This window comes from Dipodomys spectabilis, unplaced genomic scaffold (assembly GCF_019054845.1).
Source record: "Dipodomys spectabilis isolate Male_0828 unplaced genomic scaffold, ASM1905484v1 ptg000190l, whole genome shotgun sequence".
NCBI classification, from domain to species: domain Eukaryota; kingdom Metazoa; phylum Chordata; class Mammalia; order Rodentia; family Heteromyidae; genus Dipodomys; species Dipodomys spectabilis.
Genome location: NW_024870867.1, coordinates 5866216 through 5887204, shown reverse-complemented (window position 1 = coordinate 5887204; position 20989 = coordinate 5866216). Strand labels below are relative to the sequence as shown.

Here is a 20989-nt window from a genome sequence, read left to right as displayed (position 1 = left end):
CACACACTTCTAAAAGCCCTTCTGGGATAGCTGTTCAGATGTCCACAGTCCTCATTATTATTCAAGGTCATCTGAGATACAGTCAAAGCATATGCATATAAGTCTTCAAAGCATATTAGTATTCATACATAACCTCTTGAAAAACTAAAACTTTAAAGGTTCTATGTTCTAATAACATAAATTAGTACAAAGAATGTCAAGTTTCCAAGTCACAATATAGTGAGTATTGGAAATTTTACCCTAGTTCTATCTCTTAGCCCAAAGGATAATCATGCAGCACATGAAAGATAACCTCTTACAAAGTACTGTTGTAGCATGTATTGTCTATAACTGTGAAAATTCCTCTATTATATTTTTTACCATTTCTTTAACCTAAGATGGATAGGCACCAATATTTTAAGTGGTGAGATCATATCTGACTGTACCTTTTCCACCAAATCATATGCTATATGCATACACTTGTACGAACATATAACAAACTACTATTCTTCTTCTTTATTTGATCTGCTCTTGTGATTTCATGTATGGTTTTGTGGTGCTGCCCTGAGTTCAGTTCTTGTTCCCTTCACTTGAACCTGAGACTTCATCTTTACAGTTGTGAAGCTGTAACAGCTGTTCAACTTCATTCTCTTCATCCAGGATTATCTAATAGGACTCTCTTCTCCTGACTTAGCCTGGAAAGTCCAGTCTTGATCATTGATCAGGCATAAGGTTACAGCTGAAATGGCTGCAAAATTTTAGTCAACTCGTTAACTTGCATTTGTTCAAATTGGAAACAGGATCTCAAGAAAAGAATCTCAGACATCTGAAAGACAACATATGCTCCAATGGCCTTGAATGTAGAAAGGATGTAAAAGTTAGGAAGCTATTGGAGACAGGCAGGTTGCTCTGAGCTAGCAACTAAAACCCACCTGGGTTTTACAGACAAAAGGATCTTTAAACCATAGGCAAAATTAATTTTCTTATGAACAAAATTCTTCCTTTATATGTGTGCGTGTCTTGTAACTTGGTTTTTGTTTCGATTTTTTCCTCTGTAAGTCTGTAGTGTAGCCTACTCAAATCTGCTAAAGAATATCAGAATGAAAAGGTTTTCCTCAAGCCAGAGCTAAGAATATCAGAATCATCCTACAGTCAATATGGTGCAGGGTAGCCAGAATCAGGAAATACCAAGTGGGTGGAAGATAAAGGCTTAGAGTTAATTTTTTGCTGTATTTGGCCACCCACTCAAAATACACTCTTCAGTGCAAGTCTTTGGATTCCATACCTGTTATTTTTAAATGAGTGTAATGAGGATAGCTGGGCACCAGTGTCTTATGCCTGTAATCCTAGCTACTCAGGAAACTGAGATGTAAGGATCATGGTTCAAATCAAAGCACAGGCAGGAAAAGTCCAGGACATTGTTCTTGCCAATGAACCACAAAGAAGCTGGAAGTGAAACTGTGGTTCAAATGGTAGAACACTAGCCTTGATCAAAATACTCAGAGACAGTGTCCAGGCCCTGAGTTCAAATACCAGGATAGGCAATAAAAATGTGGATGTTTAAAATGGTTCAAATCTGTTTGAAACTTCTAACCTATTGTTTTTGTTACTGGGCAAGTATATTTTTGTCATTGGAGAAAGATAATTCATTACTCTAGTGATTCCCAAACCATATTAGGGGCCACTAGAGGGATATAGAGGATAATTCATTAGGATGTTTTTTCCTCGTCACATCAGAGTAAATCATATATCACAACCCTGAAGCTGGACATGGTGACCATCCTGTACGCTGCATTTGAAGGCTGAGGGAGGCAGATGGTGAGTTTGAAGACAATCTAGGTTACAGAGCGAATCCCCATCTCAAAACAACTACACAATAATCTAAGTTAAGCACTGGTAGCTCATACCTGTAATCCTAGCCCCTCAGGGAGCTGAGAGCTGAGGATCACAGTTTAAAGATAGACTGGCAAGTAAGTCCAAAAGACTCTAATCTCCAATTAACCTGTAAAAAGCTGGAAGTGGAACTGTGTGCAGTAGTAGAAGAACATAAATTTTGAGAGGAAAAGGAAAAAACACCTTACATAACAAATAAGAAAGCACCATAAATAAATTTTATTTTTATCTATTTTCCCACCTTCAAATTTTCCATGCCACATTTCTTTGAAAATATTTATAAAGTTAAGGACCTTTGAACTCACACCCACACTGACTCTGCAGCCAGCTTATTAAACCACAGTTTTAGCGTAATCTTCAAAAACTTTTTTTTAAAAAGTAGTAGTTTTCTATATTCTTTTTTTCAGTGAGCTGAGGACAGATGGGAGTAAATGAAATCTCCACAGCTCTCTCAAAAACACTGTTGCTAATTTTAATAACCAGATTTCTCAAAGTTGAAAATGTGAGATTTGAAAAAAGAGAATTAAAACTGAGTTGCAACACAGGTTGACTGGAAAGCAAATAGGTCCTTAGAAGAAATACTGAAGCTTGTTTTCATAAGACAACAGTAAATTATATGAAGATGGCACATTTTTTTAAGGTAGCCTCACCCTTCTTCACTCAGTCCCAAACTCTGTCAACAATGAATGGTCATTGTTGTAATGAGCACACTCACAGACACCACATCCACACATATCTCATCAGTTTGTGTGTGTGTGTGTGTGTGTGTGTGTGTGTGTGTGTACTGGGACATAAACACATAAACACAGGCCTGAAGCACAGTCCTTTAACTTTTGCCACTCAAGGTTGGTGTTCTACCACTTGAGCGATAGCTCTACTTCTTACTTTTTGCTGGTTAATTGTTGATGAGTCTCACACTTGTCTGTTCCAGCTGGCTTTGAACCATCATCCTCAGATCTCAGCAATCTGAGCAGCTAAGATTCCAGGCATAAACTTTTTGCGCCCAGCTTTCAGATTTTATTATTTTTTATTATTTAAACAAATCTTTTTTTTCCGGTTGTGGGGCCTGAACTTGGGGCCTGAACTTGGGGCCTGGGAACTGTCCTTTAGCTCTTCAGCTCAAGGCCAGTGCTCTACCACTTGAGCCACAGAGCCACTTCCAGCTTTTTCTGCTTATATGGTGCTGAGGAATCGAACCCAGGGTCTCATGCATTCAAGGCAAGCACTCTACCACTGAGCCACCTCCCCAGCCCTAAACCAATCTTTTATAACTATGATATTTCATCCAAAAGGCTTTGTTGCTGTCCTATTGGCCTCCAAGGGCAGGTTTACAGTTACTCAAATAAGCTAATTAACTTCACCTCCCTCAAGTAGGCACCGCTGAAAAAGTGGCATGACTTCATTTAGGGTTAGATTTTAAAGTTCAAATGAAACCACTCATCTGCTCTCTTCCTGTCTTCTCTATCCCATTATGGGGGCAGGGCGGGGGAATTTGCACTTGCACTTCTTATTACCCTTAGAAGGGCCTCATGTGATTTATAATCATCCATATGATGAAACTATATTTATACACTACAGACAAGGATACAGTTATATTATCCCAAGAATGCTGAATCCAACCTGTTTGTTCATAGGAAGTGGTATTTTAGATGTTCTTTCCAAAATTGCCAACTAATAAAGCTTTTAAAAGGCATGCAGATAATCAAGACAAAGCTTTTTTAGGATAAATAATTAGATAAACACACACAGATAGACAGATAGACAGACAGACAGACAGACAGACAGACAGACAGACAGACAGACAGATAGATAGATAGATAGATAGATAGATAGATAGATAGATAGATAGAGAGATACCTTTTACCTTTACTCATGAAAATGTAGTTCAATCATATTTGTTGTTCCTTTGAAATGCTCCTGTGTCTTTTGGCAACAACAAGAGAATTGTAGATTTAGCTATGCCAAAGAGACAATGGAATATACTGTTAACACCAGTGAAAATAACCATAATAAGCTGAGTATCCGTGGCTCATGCCTCTAATCCTAGCTACTCAGGAGACTGAAACCTGAGGATTGAGGTTTGAAGCCAGCCCAGGAAGGACAGTTTATGAGACTCTTATATCCAACTAAGCACTAAAACAGATAGAAAAGAAGCTGTGGCTTAAGTAGTATAGCACTATCCTTGAGCAGAAAAGCTCAGGGACATGCAGGGCCCAGGACCTGAGTTTAAGCCCCATTGCTTTTCCTCCCTAAAGATAGTGTTGTACTCCTTGGAAATAATTGTATTTTGTGTTTAATGTAAGTTAATCACCCTCTAATGAGAAAAATGACCCAGCATTTTATCCTTTGCAGTATAATCAAATGGGAACATTAACTATAGTTCTTTATTATATAGAAAGACCATGTGGAAATGGTATTCTGCCTTTATGAATCTAATAAATTATATACAATCTTATGAGCACAGTTTAGCAAATTTTATGCAGCAAATCAAATGAAACAAAAAATAAATTACATAGTTTATTACAGGTGTATCAATTATAGCTGAACAATAAGTATCTTTTCTGAGCAGCTACCCATATGGTTCAAGTCTGAATCACAAGTCACAAACTTGAGAAGGCATTATAATCTCACGGAGGACTCATTCAACAGAGTTCTAATTCCCATCATAGGATGAATGAGACTGAAAAGAGTCTGAGAATACTCATTTCTTACCAGTTCCCAGTTGATTTTGATGCTTTGGCATCCAAAAATCTGATTTGAAGACAATCAGTATAACATAATCTTATCAAATGAACTGAGTTTTATAGACAGATTCATTAAGTTCTCCAATTTCTGGTTTTACAGCATGTGCTATAAATTGGAAAATGAAAAACCAATATGTTTACTGAAATATAATATGCTGTTACTTTTTCCAATGTTGTCTGTAGGCAGTATCCATCTATTAGTATTAGCAATCTAACAAGCAAGCAGATAGAGCTTTAAGAGTGAACAACTTCTACTAAAGTGTAAGGATTACACGTAAAAACAAACAAGCCATCAATACATAATTGTGATATTTCTGTCATTTGCACAGTGTATTAGGCTAAAGTAAAGCTCCAAAAGAGTAAAGCTCATGCGTGCCATCTACTGACATATTTGTGACTTACAAGTGGCCTGCCTCAAGAGTAAATTCCTTAACGTGTTAGGGTCTGAGATCTTTTGTTTCTTTATTCTCAAAAATATAGCAGGCAAATTTTAAATATGTAGTTTTCACTAACAGCATTGTTTTTCACATTTTATTGAACTACTCAAAGGAAACTATTTCCTCATCTATTATTTATTTCAAATACCCAGTTTGATTGGAAACAAATATTTTAATTCCTTCTACTGACAATACAATGGAAAGTTTCATATGCATATCTGGAGGAAATTCTACTAACAAAATATTTTAAAGGAATACTAAATAAAAGCAATTATTTGAAGCTGAGTCAAATTCCCATGTATATCATTTGCTTATAATTAAAATATAGTGAGAAGGATGTGAAATTAATCATTCTAATATCATAAAAGCAAAAAGAAATTAAGAAAATTAGAACAAATATCCTCCAGGTGTTACATATTTTGTATTATTTTGTTTGCCTTTTGACCATACTGGGAAGGGAGAGTTAAATTCATGTCCTCATTTACTAGGCTGGCACTCTATCATGTGAGCCATACCTCCAGCCCTGTCTGTCAATAGTTATTTTCAAGATAAGGTCTCTTGAACTTACATTGCCTGGGCTGACCTCAAACCATGATCCTTCCACTTAGTTTCCAAGGTAGCTCATTGCTGGCACAAGTCACCAACACCCAGCTTACCTCAAACTGTGATCAACATTTCACTCCTATACTCTGGTATTGTCTTGTTACTCAAGAAAGTTATACTCTCTAGGTCTCATGATCAACTTCACAAACTTCCAGATCTAGCCTCCTGAGTAGCTAGGATTACAGGCATGAGCCCCTGGCACCTGGCTTGTACCAATTATTTATAAGGTAGGGTGTTATTTTATGCTGGAGTTAGACTAGGCTACTATCCTATTTATTCTTCCCCCATGTTGCTTGGGATGACAGCCTCATGCCACTACACCATTTTGCTTCCCCCATAGCTTGGATAATAGCCACTGTGCCAAGCATTTGGTTGAGACAGAATCTCACAGACTGCTTTCCATTCTGGAGCTAGCCTCTAACCACTTCCCTGATCTCTGCCTCCCAAGTAGCTAGCACTACAGACTGGAAGCTCCATGCCTGGATGGGGCTGGCTTTTGAATATGCCCTGGAATCCAATCTCTTATTCCTTAATTAACTTAATGAGCAGAGGACAATTCTGTGTTGGTGATCTACACAGCCTCTTAGCAGCCTAGCAGGTTTGAAATGAAGTTTAGCCATGATGATTATCATGCAGGCTGTTCATTAGAATGTTGATGGCTGCTATGGTTTCAGAAGGAAGTTAAATCAAGGGGGAGATGTCCCTGAAGAGGATGTTGACCTCAGTGCCACCCGCCTCTTTCTTTGAATCCCAGCTGCCATGAAGTGAACAACTGAACAACTTGGCTCCTTATACTTCCTCCCGTGATGCTTTACTTTGCCATAGGCTCCACATAAACAGACAAATGGACTGAAACTGAAACTTTGAACTCCTTTAAAGTGGAGTATCTCGGGAATTTTGTCACAGTGATGTAAAGTTGCCTGCCATAATGATCATCACTCATGGTACCAATTTGATTAAAAAAAAAAAAAAACAGCCTAACAGGAATGACAAAAACCTTTCCTGTCATTACAAAGATTGCTCTTTATCTATGGTGGGTGGGAAGAATTCGGGACTTCCAATGCAAACTCAATGACAGAAGGTGCTAAGCCTCTTAGGCAAAGTACTTTAAGTACATGAGACCAGAAAGATTACATGCATTGGACTGACAGTAAATCAGCTACAGAATCAACACAAAAGGCTATCTCTTTTTTTAGTTATCAAGCTGAAATAAATTAATGACTGTTCAATATGCCACTGAATTTGGGGATTATTTTACAACAAAAACCAGTTAATATACTTTTCCTTTTATTTGAAATACTCTTGATAGCAAAATCATTACAAATAAGTTAAAAGATCCTTTGTGGTTCTATTTCATCATAAAACTCCACTCTAAGAGTATAATTTTTTAAATGCTAACAAAGCAAACATTGGTGCTCATGGATATTTAAAAGGGTTACTAAACCATTTCATGGTTGTGTTAGACTTTTTATCACTGTGACAAAATACCTGACAGTTCAATTTTAAAAAAGAAAGGATTTATTTTGGTTCATGGTTTCAGAGGTGTGAGTCCATGTTTGCCTGCTCTGTTGTTTCTGATCATGGCAAAGAAGATGATTCTGTGATGAGGTCATGCAGAAGAAAAGAATGCCAGGAAGTGTTCAGGACCAGGATATACCCTTCAAGGTCGTGCGCCAGTGACCTACTTCTTCCAACTAGGTCCAGTCTTCCACAGCAATCTCTCAGTAGTCTATTCAAGCTTTGCATCCATCAATGGATTAAATTACTCATTAGATCAGAAGCTTCGTTATCTAAAGTTCAATTCAGATACCCCAAGTAGTGTGCTTTCTACTTTTGGAGATAGCTTTCAGCCCAAGTTGAAAAATCAGTATTAATCAGCCCTTCTAGGTGTTAGAGGCTTACACCATTAAACCAAGCTACTCAGGAGGCTGAGATCTGAAAGATTGTGGTTCAAAGCCAGGCAGGGCAGAAAAGTCTTCAGGACTCCATCTCCAAAATAACCAGCAAAAAGCCAGGTTGGAGTTGTAGCTCAAGCAATAGAGTGCCAGCCAAGCAAGCAAAACAAGTTTAGGGAACTGAGTTTTTAAAAATCATCATAATGGCCGGGTGCCTGTGGCTCACGCCTGTAATCCTAGCTACTTAGGATGCTGAGATCTGAGGATCATGGTTCAAAGCCAGTCCGAGCAGGAAAGTCCATGAGACTCTTATCTCCAATAAACCACCAGAAAACTGGAAGTGGTGCTGTGGCTCAAGTGCTAGCCCCTCAGCTCTTCAGCGCCCAGACTGAGTTCAAGCCCCACGACCAACAAAAACAGACAAACCAAAAATCATCATAACGGCATGTCACATTATTTTTTTGTTTAAAATCCTTACTAAGGTATTTGCCTTCAGGTAAAGTCTTTTTTTTAAAAAAAAATGAACTATCTACTTGTTTTTTTGTTCATTGTTGTTTTACTAAATTGCCTTTTGGACAAAATGTTTTCACCTGAAGCCAGTCTAGAACCGTCTTCAATGTAAAGTGTAATCCATACTTGCAAAGTTGACATAAGTTACATAAACCTAAGTCTACCTTTGGGCTCCCACATAGTTTAGGGTGGAATTGGAGTTCCGGTTAAGCCAGGACTGATTGACCTTTCCAGGAAAACTCAGCATTCTGAGAAGAGGCATTCCAACTCCCAATCCTTTCAGGGTCTCACAGCTTGGATTTTCTGGCTCTTACAATGTTCTTCCTATTGTAACTATTGTCTTGCAATGGATCAGGCAAGCAAATGGCCAACTAATATAAAATTAACCTAAAACTGAATGCTTGATGCCAGTGACAAACATACAGGGAACTAATTCATTGAAACAGGGTAGGGAGTAATAAAGTCTCTGCCAGAGAAGAGAATGTAAAATTTAATATAAAATCTGACATGAGTATATTCATGTATTTGAGAGAAGGTATCTAATTATTCCCTGGTAGAATAAGCTGCCGTCGAGTGGAGGATAGGGAGGGAGAAAGGAGAAAGGAAAAGAGAAAGAGAGAGGAAGGAGGAATGAGAAAGGACAAAGAGGGAGAAAGGAGAGAGAGAGAGAGAGAGAGAGAGAGAGAGAGAGAGAGAGAGAGAGAGAGAGAGAGAGAGTTAGAAAACTTGATCTGTACATGTAGAAGTGTAGAGCCCTGCAGAGGTTAAGAAGTTTGGCTTATCATTTTAAAAAAAAATGGGAGCTTTAAAAAGGGACCATCATAGTATTTCAGAGGTCAGGTTGCTTGAGCGTTCTAACATAAGCTGCACTTCCAAGAGCAGTTTGAGCCCAGAAGACATAGTTGTCCAAATGGAGCCTGGTTTCTTCTATGGGCTTACAGGCAGGCAGGACGTGGGCTAATGTGTAAGAGCTCTGAGGATGACGACAGTTGGGCAAGCAATGGGACTATTTCCTGATTTAGCAGCTGCAGAAAGAGCAGAAAAGCTGCCCTGCGAGGGAGACAGACGGTGGGTTCGTGCACACACGTTGCATCTGGGGAATGGGAGCTGCAGGAGAAGAGAAGATATAGGCTATAAACATTTCTGACGCGTTACTGTGCAGCCCAAGCGTGCAGACTTCTATTAAACCACGTCGCTGCTGCAAACGATCCAGATGGACACCCTCGTCAATGCAATGAGGTCGGAGACACTTTTTGCCTGCCAGAACCTCTTTGGGTTGGCATAGGCTAGGAACGAGCAGGAGAGGTGCCCCCTGCTGGTCAGACTTGTCTAGTGCGAGCGAAGGAAAGGAGCGTAAAATCCCGGAGGCGTGGCAGAGGGATGTGACGTACAATGTAGGCGTCGACGGCGAGGCGGTTGCGCAGTCGCGCGCGCCTGCAGAGACCTAGCTAGCCGCATGGCCGCTGGTGGTTTGGAGCCTCCCGGGCCGAAGGCGGCCTCGGAGGGGCGGGTGGTGGGCTCCGCCGGGGTCCTGCCCTGCCTGGAGCTGCCGACCTACGCTGCTGCGAGTGCGCTGGTGGGCAGCCGCTACTCCTGCCTGGTGGCCGGGCCGCACCGCCGGCACGTCGCCCTGTCGCCGCGCTACCTGCACCGGAAGCGCACGGGCATCCGGGAGCAGCTGGACGCCGAGCTCCTGCGCTACTCGGAGAGGTACCGCGGCCCGTCGCCTTGCCCATCCCCGCCGGCCGCCCCCCGAGCCCGGCCGCGGCCCCTCCCCACGGCGGCCCCCGAGCCCGGCCGCGGCCCCTCGCCTTCCCCCTCCCCGCCGGCCGCCCCCCGAGCCCGGCCGCGGCCCCTCGCCTTCCCCCTCCCCGCCGGCCGCCCCCCGAGCCCGGCCGCGGCCCCTCCCCGCCGGCCGCCCCCCGAGCCCGGCCGCGGCCCGTCGCCTTGCCCCTCCCCGCCGGCCGCCCCCCGAGCCCGGCCGCGGCCCCTCCCCACGGGCGGCCCCCCGAGCCCGGCCGCGGCCCCTCCCCACGGCGGCCCCCCGAGCCCGGCCGCGGCCCCTCGCCTTCCCCCTCCCCGCCGGCCGCCCCCCCGAGCCCGGCCGCGGCCCCTCCCCACGGGCGGCCCCCCGAGCCCGGCCGCGGCCCCTCCCCACGGCGGCCCCCCGAGCCCGGCCGCGGCCCCTCCCCACGGCGGCCCCCCGAGCCCGGCCGCGGCCCCTCGCCTTCCCCCTCCCCGCCGGCCGCCCCCCGAGCCCGGCCGCGGCCCCTCCCCACGGGCGGCCCCCCGAGCCCGGCCGCGGCCCCTCCCCACGGGCGGCCCCCCGAGCCCGGCCGCGGCCCCTCCCCACGGCGGCCCCCGAGCCCGGCCGCGGCCCCTCGCCCAGCGCGCACTCGCCAAAGCCTTCGCCTGGGCCCGGCCGGGCCCCCGGGGAAGCCCTTCCATGGAAGGACGGGGAGGGACTTGGAGGTGAAATGCCCTGGGCCGGGAGTGCAGCAGGTGGGAATACTGTCGGGACACCCGCGAGGCCCAGGATTGTTGGAGGCCGTAAACGTTTCATTCAGCTCCTTCCGGGTTTGTTTGTTGTCATTGATCTGACAGTGAAAATGTGTAGTAGTTACTTAACTAAGTTGTCCTTCTCTAACCGTAGAAGATGGCACGCACACATCTGTACAGCAGTTGTCTTGGTAGCATACGGGAAGCTCGTGGATTGTTGGGGCCCTGGTAATTTCCCGGGGTTGTTGTTTGTTTTAGACTTGGTTAGAGGTGGAGTACCACTTGCCGTCTTTTATAGGAGCAGAAACTGTATTCAGCCTAACTAGTAAGCCTGTAGTCCTGGTGCACGTCTATTAAGGTATTCAAGGGAACTTGAAAACGCTTCAAAATTACAAGGGAGGAGAGACATTCCTTAACGTTCCTCTAAACGACTTTGGCCCAGAAGAGAGAATGTAAAACCTGTGATAAATAGACTTCCTGAGGTTTTCATGATTGTCCTACAGTAATTCTGTCAGCCCCAAGGAATTTCAGATATAAATTTCTAAGAATCAAGTGTATCCTACTGGGTGTCTGGCTTGGTTGTCGGGCACTGACCTAGCAAGCCTCAGACCCTGTGTTCCATCCTCATACTGCCCCCTCCCTTAAAAAAATAGAAACAGTCATATCCGATATATTCAACTGAGCACCAACACACATTTGTTTATATTTATATATGCATTATATACTAAGGATTTGGTACAGATACAAATGTGGAGTGATGTAGGCAGGTTACACTGATAACAGTAAATTATAAAGTGCTATATGGATATTTTCTCTTAAATTTACATATCACTCAAAGAAATTTGAATATGTTAAAACTATGCAAGGATGACTTTGTGTTGATTTATATTTATTTTTTAAAAGACTCTGTGCCAGCTCCTCTGTCCCCGTACTCAGAAGTCATGCAGAGCCAAAGGTAGTTTGTCATTGTGCAGAACTGTCTTTTCTTGGCTTTTGCAGTGTTGATGACAAATAGGTCTACTTACACAAATTCACTTCCAAGTTTGTTTTCTTTTGTTTTTACAGAATATCAGTTGTCCTTCATTTCAACCCAAAAATGCTTTCTCAGGAAGTGTCTTGAGTTTATAATTTTTCTAACTTGGTAGTTTTTTCAGTTCTCCTGTGACTCCTGTCTATTTTACCAAAATAAAATCTATTAGACATCAATTCTTATTCTATATGAATCCTGCTAGAAACAAAATAATTTCATAGAAATACTCTTTGCTTTGAATGCAGTTTTCAGTGGCCTTTGATTTGTGTGTGAAACTGAAACAGAGTCAATAAATTAGGAACAGTGATGGCATTTTTACATGCATTTAGAAGGTTGATTTCAGCTTTTCCTTGAATGGCAGGGAAGTCACCAGGTCTTTCTCCTTAGTTGATGATCAGCATTTTGAAGTAGTTTCCTGCTATCCTCTGAAACTTGTGGACTAAAGTGTCAGAGCCACTTCTCAAATGCTCTAGTTATATTCCTACACATTTCCATTTGTTAGCAGCAGGTGCAGATTGGGACTTTTCTGTGGTAAATCATTGGTTATAATATTGAGGGAGGATTCCACCTTTGACCCTAATGTTTCTGTAATGGTTGAAAAGTATTATGTTTGGTCATACAGAAATACACAAACACTTGCCAAGATATTATTTCTCCAACAGCATGACAGTCATTCAAGGAAGAGGAGTCAATTTGTTGCTGGTATAAAATTGTGCCTTTTGTTTTCTGAGCAGCTATCTTGAATAATCTTAACGTAGCCAACACATTGTAACTTTTTGGTGCATGGCACTGCTGCAGTCTCTTAGACCAGTCCAGAAGAGCAGGCATATGCTGTCATGGTTTGGCATTGGACTTTCTGAACTCTTAGAAGAGAATATCTGATCAATGAAGACAATAAAAGATGGCTTTTTTTTTTTAACAGCCTTTTAGGTGTTCCTATTGCATATGATAACATCAAGGTTGTGGGTGAGCTGGGAGATATTTATGATGATCAAGGACACATTCATCTTGACATTGAAGCAGATTTTGTCATTTTCTGCCCTGGACCAGGGCAAAAACTTATGGTATGTATATCATGTTTTTCCTTTCTTTGCATAATTTTGTAATTGGAAAATGTTGATTGTCTACTTGTTTTGTTTGAGACCAGAATTCAGACTCATTACCTACGACTTTTGCTCATTGACTAGTGCTCTACTTACGTAAGCCAGGCCTCGATCCCCAAGATTGCCTATTTCTTAGGAATCAAATATTGTGGTAAATAGAAATTATTTACAAGAAAATATAAACTACATCCACATTGTATGCATGTATGGAATACTGGAGTTGTTCCTTTTTTTTTTTTTCTGTCGATAATGAGGCTTGAACTCTACGTCTGGGCACTGTCCCTCACCTCTTCAGCTCAAGGCTAGCGCTCTACCATTTGAGCCACAGCACCACTTTCGGTTTTCTGAGTGGTTTATTGGAGATAAGAGTCTCACAGCCTTTGACTGGCTTTGAACCATAATCCTCAGATCTCAGCCTCCTGAGTAGCTAGGATTACAGGTGTGACCCACCGGCGCCCAGTGGAATACTGTAGTTTAATAAGAGCATATTAAAGTAGTTTTAAATAATGTAACATATCAATTGTCTATATAAATGGGACTTCATAGTATTTCCATATATACTTACACCAAGCATTGATTATATGCATCCCTCTTACTGCTCTACCCCTACTCAATACCTTTTCCACTTCCTAGTAATTTTTATTCTACTTTCAGGTTGGCCTCCCCCCCCCACATACTTATGAGAAAAAAACATAACAATACTTGCTCTCTGTCTTAATTATTTCACTGGATGTGCATCTTCCAGATCTATCTATTCTGCCACAAATAATAGAATATTCGTTTCTGTGACTGAGAAAAGTTAGTCTTTTCCATCAAAGCAGATCTTTCTGTTAATCTTATGAGTGTTATTTTCCTGAAAAGTTCCTACTTTAATCCTTGATTAAATTTTACATCTCATTCCTGCTACTCTTTAAGACATCGTATTACAAGTGCATTGAATTTTAGTTACATTCTGTTCCTGTTAATTAAAACATCCTGTTGCAGATATCGGACCAATCCTAGCAGAGGGGCAGGGTCTCTGCTGCATTAGGGATAAAAGGGAGCAGCCTCCTGCTCTGTTTCCTTGTGAAATTTTGGCTGATGGCACACTCTTCTGCAGAAGTAAACTGCCAAGTTCCTTTCAAATTGGTGTGCTTATTTCTACATGGCACCCTAATACCCTGAGGCAGAGCTAACAATAATGGTCCACTGTGTACATGTGTACATGTTGTCTTCATTAGCATGTTGATGGGTCTCTAGGCTGATTCTATATCTTAACTATTGTGATAAAACCAAACTAAACATGGCCATGCAAATATTCTGTTGTTTGTTTCTTTTGAATACATAACCAGGAATAGAATTGCTGATTAAATGTTCTGTCTTGATTTTTGTTTTTTTTAGGAACTTCTATATTCTTTTCTATAGTGACTGTGCTAATTTACATTCCTACTTACAGTGTATAAGAATTACTTTTTCTTACAGCCATGCCAACATATATTATTTTTGTTGTTAAATTTTTTTCTTAATTATACCCATTCTGATGCCAATAAGATGGTATCTCATTGTAGTTTTAATTTTCATGTCTCTGTTGGGGCTTTGTTTTTGAGTATTTTGAGTTGTTTATATGTTCAAGAATTAATGTTTGTCAACTAAATAGCTGGCAGATATTTTCTCCCATCTATGTTTCTTCACTCTGTCCATTGTTTCCTTTGTTGTACTAAAGCTTTTTGGCTTTATGTGACCCATTTATCCATTTTTGCTTTTATTTCTTGTGCTTTGGGAGTTCTAGCCAAAAAAATAATTTCTCTTATCAGTATCTTGAAATGTTCTTCTAAGTTTTCTTGTAATTTCAGTATTGCATTGCAGCTTTGATTCATTTTGAGTTGATTTTTCTAAAGTCATAATAGGGGACAAGTTTCAGTGTCCTTCGTGAGAATATCCAGCTTTCCCAGAAACATTCATTGGAGAGGGTGTCCTTTCTTTAATGTATGTTTAATTCTGCTCTCTCTTCTGTTCTTTGATCTGTTTGCTCTTTTTGCTGAAGATTGTCTATTCAGGATCTTGTCCTCTATATAAATTTGTGGGTTTTTTTTCCCTAGTTTGTGAAGAATGTCATTGTGCTGGTATTTTGATAGGTATTACATTGAATCTGCATATTGCTTTTTAGATATGGCCATTTTAACTATACTAATTCTTGCAATCCATGAACTTGGGAGTGCCTTGAGTTTTTTCATGTCTTGAGTTTGTTTCCTCGGCTGTTGTAAATGGGATTGGTTCTTTGACTTCTTTTTTGAGATAACTTGTTGGCATAGATGGGATTGACTTTTTGGCTTTTTTGTTGGCATAGAACGATGCTACTGGTTTGGTTATAGTAATTTTATATTCTATAATTTTGCTGAATTCTAATTTTTTTGGTAGAGTATTTTTGAGTTTCTATAAGATCTTGTTATCTGCAGTGACTTCTTTCCAGTTTGAATCCCCTTTATTTCTTTCTTTTGCCTAATTGCTGTAGCTCAAATTATAAGTGTGAGAGCCATCATACCCAATTTGGCATTTCAGGACAGGACTGTTAAGAGTTACATTCTTTCATCTTTCATTTGGGTTAATCTTTATCATTCCTTTATTTCTAAGGGAAATTAATAACTTCTATCTTTTCTGGTAACTACATTCTCAGTTAATGTATTTTTTTTCAAATCTTCAGTGCTGTGAAAATCTCATGTTACTCTTTCCTGGCCTGTACGGTTTCTCTGGGAAATCTGCCTTCAGATAGAGGGTACCCTTAGATGTGTTTCTCTTGGAACTTTGAGAATTTTCTCTTTCACTTATGAAGCCTTGGTTACGAGATGGCTTGGGGTACACTTGCTTGAGGTAAATCTCATTGCTGACCCTTGACTTTTCTGTGCATGTATATTTTTACCTTTTTCTAAGTTTGGAAAATTTTGTTCATATTTCTTTGAATGAGCTTTTTACTTCTTTGGCATTATCTTAAAATTCAAGAACCTGAATATTATCTTTGTTAATCCTATCCTAGTATTCCTTCCTTTTCATTTTTCTCTAGCTACTGTGTATTTCAAATCACTTCTTTATTTTTTTTTTTTTTAAGCTTACTAAGTCTTATGTTAGGTCTTTTCTGCTACTGATGCCTTCTAGCATATTTTAAATTTTGCTGCATGGTTTTCAGCTCAAGAGTTTCTGGGTTGTTGTTGTAAACATTTCTCTTGTTTCTTCAATTTCATTGAGTTTCCTTAAAAGAGCTATTTAAGAGTTCCTTCACACTAAGGACTGCATGTAGTTTCTGCCATCATGAAGTAGGTGAAGTCATGGTTTCCTGTAAGCTGTTGAAGCTTGTTGGCATGTGTTACTATCTGCATATTGACAAGTCTCCTAATCTGCTCCATTTTACCTTTCTTTTCAACAATCTTTTAAACATGGTACTTATATTCTCTGAACTTGTGGTCCTGTCTGTTATTTCATCACCAGATTCAGATCTGCTGTTGGTGTGTTGTTCAGATTTGTCCCAAATTTTTTGTTAGTATGTTGTTCAGAAAGAAACGGTCCAGTGCCTAGAAGGAAATATGACTTTACAAGCCTATTCCTGGAGCTAGGATAAGCCCAGATACCTGACACATAATAACAGGGCTGTAGTTAGACACTGTAGAATTCTACTCCGCTGGAGTACACTCCCTGTGCATGGACCAACCTGACTAGTGTCATTGTGGCCACAAAGCTGTGTGAAGACTTTCAGTCAATAACTCAGCAAGACCAGTATAATCTTGGATTAGGACCAAGGCTACTGATTCTGTAGCCTTCCTGTGGCTGAGGTAGATTTGTGGCCCAGCAGCCAGACCCAAGTGATAACCAGGAGTCAGCGCTCTGGGGTTTGTCTTTCATTGAGCTTCACCATGGCAGGCCTGCTATTGTGTTTCAGGTCTAAACCTCACGGGGCTTGAACTCTGGGCCTGAACCCTGTCCCTCAGCTCTTGAACTCAGTGCTAGTGCTTTACCACTTGAGCCACAGCGCCACTTCTGGTTTTCTGGTGGTTTATTGGAGATAAGAGTTTCATGGACTTCCCTGCCTAGGCTGGTTTTGAACCACAGTCCTCAGATCTCAGCCTCCTGAGTAGCTAGGATTACAGGTATGAGCCACCAGCACCCGGCTCGAGCTTAATTTTTAACTCTGCCTCTACACGGTTGGAGGCAGCTTTCAATTCCCTGCCTTCTTCAATGCATCTTTTTCATTTTATTATACTAAAAGTAGACAAGGTCACTGATTTCCTTAGTTTTTGTGCTGTAGTCCGATGTCTCAGCTGCCATCTTGACCATCTGTAGTTTATGTGAGAGGTCAGTTGGTTGTGTTCATTCTCACAAATGTAGAGTGGCTTCTATTTAGTGTCATACAGAATGATTTACTGCCCTGGAATCACCTGTGCTCCAAATCTATTCCTTGTCTTTCTCCCCAATACACTAATCTTACCATTCTGATCTTTATAGTTTTGCCTCTTTCATAATCTCAAATGATTAGCATCATTTTCAAATTAGCACTTAGGACTCCTCTGTGGGTTTCTTTTTTCAGTTGTTACTTCACTTTTTTGATTGTTGAATAATATGCATTCTGTGGACAATCATAGTTTATCAAACCATGCAGAAACTAGCACTGGAACACCAACACCATCTTGACAGATCAAGGAAGTTTTACTCTGTCACAAATGTAAAAGATTGCTAATGTTAAATTCATTGTGTATGTGTCAACATTATTTACAACTCTAAAGAAAATGCAAATTTAAAAAAATAAGGTTTTCATGCATGTACTTTGTACATTTTAATTTGGAAGAGGCTTTTGTGTTTTTAAAGAAAAGTTTGATCCTAAAGCTGAAAAGTCACATACCACTTACATTTTTGTTTTAATGTTCTTATGATTTAGCTAGAGGCCATGCTAGAGATTTGCCTATAAAAGGTGAACTCTCTTCTAATAAGACTAATAGGATTGCTTCTATCATGTTAAATCGAATCATTAAAGAATGCATTTTTGAGCTTTAAGGAGGACTCTGTTTCTAGAAATGTAATGTGGACTCCAGTTAAAGAGGCCCAGGCCTCCTGCCCTGAGGTTCTGTCACCTGTATCAGAGTGTTTGCTGCCTGGTTTCAGTGCAGTTAGTAACTTCTTCACTAGGGAATCTTGAAGTGCGGCAAAAGTTTTGTGTGAAGCAGGTCTGACCCGATTGATTACTGCTTCTTATCCAGATACACAGTTGACCTATAGTAGCTCTAATAAAGTTTGAGTTTGCTAGAAACTCTGCAGTCATCTACAGTTACGTTACATTTGGTATAACATGGTAAGTTGAAATTAAGGTGAACTTTCCCACATTAACATATACCTTATAATTTATAATATACTTATATATATAATATACTTGCAATTTATAATCTGAATGTTTTCTTTTGAAGATCATTTTGAAGCTTAGAAGATTTCATTCATCTTTTAACTTGAGTCTTTTCTCACTGTTGTTTTTTTCTTTTCTTTACAGGGTACAGTTAATAAAGTATCATCTAGCCATATTGGCTGTTTAGTACACAGGTGTTTTAATGCCTCTATCCCTAAGCCTGAGCAGATGTCTTCTGAGCAGTGGCAAACCCTGGACATAAATGTGGGTGATGAACTTGAATTTGAAGTTTTTCGTCTAGACTCAGATGCTGCTGGAGTATTTTGTATTCGAGGAAAACTAAATATGACTAGGTCAGTTCAACATATTTGAAATGCAGTTTGAAAGAAGAGATGGGAGACTTCATTGTTTCATTTCTTTATCAAATGTTCCTTTTATAGCTGGTAAGCCTGGGCTTAATATTAAGTGGCCCAAAATTTCCTGAGTCAAGCCAAAATTTAGAAGCTGTGTTTTAACTTCTGGAGAGATACATTTAAGTAGTAGAGGTAACAATTTAAGTTAGAAGTATATTAAATGTTAGATTTAACATTGAGATTAACATACAAAAGCCCGTAGACATTTCAGTTGACTGAAGGAGAACAGAATAGAATATTTAAAATGTTACAGGAGTTATATATCTTATACTGCTGTCATGTGGAAAATTTTAGCAATTCAAGTTATTCTTAATCGTGTGCCTTTATTTTTGTCTACTGCTGTTAATTACTTTTAACTTTTAACTTACAGTTTGCAATCCAAGTGCTCTAAAGTTTCTGAAGAAATGGCAGAAACCAGAACTGAGGAAACTATTGAAAAAATTTCAAAGAAGAAAAAGAAAAAGAAGAAAGATCGGGAAATACATGAAACAGATGGTACCACCTCAGAGCTAGCAGATTCTGCACATTCCACTGTGAAGGAAGAGGCAGAAGACATACAGATTAGTCGTAATATAGAGAGCCTCCAGGAGGAAGAGCCAAAGATGAAGAAAAAGAAGAAGAAAAAGTACCAAGAAGATCAGGACCCTGTCTTCCACGGCAGTGACTCCAGTGGTTACCAAAGTGACCATAAAAAGAAAAAGAAAAAAAGGAAACAGTGAGGAGGCTGAACTCACCCCAGACCAGAGAAGAAGAGAAAAAGCACTAGTCTATAGTGCATCTTAAATATTATTCAGTTGTTAAAATATTTACACTGGGTAAATACATGTTTCGAATTATACAAAATTCTATGTAACAGTAATTTACTAAATAGGGTTTTGTACTAAAATTATAAACCTGACTGTAAATTATTTTTTGTAAAATAAATATTATTAAAAATGCCATTTTAATGCATACTGTATAAAATTGTAATACTTGATGCCTTGCATTCTTTCAGATGTTACGCTGTGTATGAAATTATCTCTATGCCCTCAAGACTTGCAAAAAAGGAAGGGAGTGGAGTTTTTCTCAAATGATAGAGCACTTGCTATCACTCATTAGGCCTTGAATCTAAGCCCCAGAACTGTTAAAAAAATATTGAAAATGGTACTAATACAGGGTTAATTCAAGTTATTATTCAGATTATTAAGTAAAAAGTTCATTTTTACCTTTTTCTGGTAATAGGTTTCTCTGGTCATTACATGATATTTTACTTCACTTTTTAAAAAACTCAGTATATTTACTAACTTTAAGTTTTCCTTTGTCATGACTTGTTTATTTCTGTTTGTTGCAATGCATTGCCCAATGGACTTTCTGAAGCCTGTCCAGGTACTTGAGTGAATGCCTATGTGTGTGTGCACGTGCACTGCACCTGTATGCATGTCTTCAGTTCTGAGAGGTGGATGGAAAGGGCTGTTAGTGTACCAGTTGATTTGTGTTTCAGCTGAATTGATGTGTGTGTGTGTGTGTGTGTGTGTGTGTGTGTGTGTGTGTGTGTGTAAGAAAGATAGAGTCTGATGAAGACAGGATTCTCTGTATCAGCTATTTTCAATGCTATTTATCTAGTGCTAGACAGAGCTGGCATCAGTTTAATGATAGGTAATGAGTTAGTTCTGTTAGAGGACTATCTTGGACTGATAGAATCCAGGCAGTGTATGAATATGGGTGCCAGAAATGGAAATATGCACGCCAATATCTTGTAGTGGAGACTCAGCTGCATTGAGTCTGATGTGACTGGTACAATTGGAGATATGTCCTCAGTGTAAAATGCATACTATATATTTTGAAGATGTACAATAAAAAGTGTCAGCTATGTTTTTGTATTGACAAAACTTATTTTTTCAGTAGTAGGTTAAACAAAAATAATTTTGGCCTGTTAAAGAGTGAAAACTACCTATGACATTTATATTACCTGTCCTTGGACATGCTATTTAGAACAAAGTGTGAGTTGAAAAAAGTTGTACTTTAAGGGCTTAATTTAGTGATGTACTCAGAAATGTTTTAAATGGGCCTTGCCTAACATGCATGAAGCCCTGGGTTCAATCCTTCAGTACCACATAAATAGAAAAGGCCGGAAGTGGCACTGTGGCTCAAATGGAAGACTGCTAGCCTTGCAAAAAGAACCTCAGGGCCTGCCCAGACCCTCAGTTCAAGCCCCAGGAGTGGGGAAAAATATTTTAAAGAGTCCTTCAGATTTGAAGAGCCTATTTCATACATATCAAACAACGTCACATTTATGTTATTCATAGAAAAATACATCATGGTTTACCAATCTGAGTAAATTTTCTGCATAATTGATAAATTCTTCCAACTTTATTTTGGTAGTTCTGTGGTTTTAGTTTGGGCCCTCTCACAATGCTAGGCATGTGCTAGAATACTTAAGACTTTCTGCCAGCTGTTTTTTAGGTTAGCTGTTTTTTCAATATTGTGTCTTAGCCTGCCTGGACACTATCCTCCTACCTAGACCTCCCATGTAATTGGGATTATT

General features: G+C 40.2%; 1 protein-coding gene across 1 annotated transcript; it reads left to right on the top strand.

Annotated features, from left to right (window-relative positions):
- The first annotated feature begins 9504 nt into the window (after positions 1-9504).
- Positions 9505-19588, top strand: Polr1f (RNA polymerase I subunit F). Its single transcript, XM_042695840.1, has 4 exons — positions 9505-9771; positions 12513-12654; positions 18197-18405; positions 18836-19588. Exons 1-4 carry the CDS (start codon positions 9518-9520, stop codon positions 19182-19184), a joined length of 954 nt encoding a protein of 317 aa, XP_042551774.1. The 5' UTR covers positions 9505-9517; the 3' UTR covers positions 19185-19588.
- The last annotated feature ends 1401 nt before the right edge of the window (positions 19589-20989 follow it).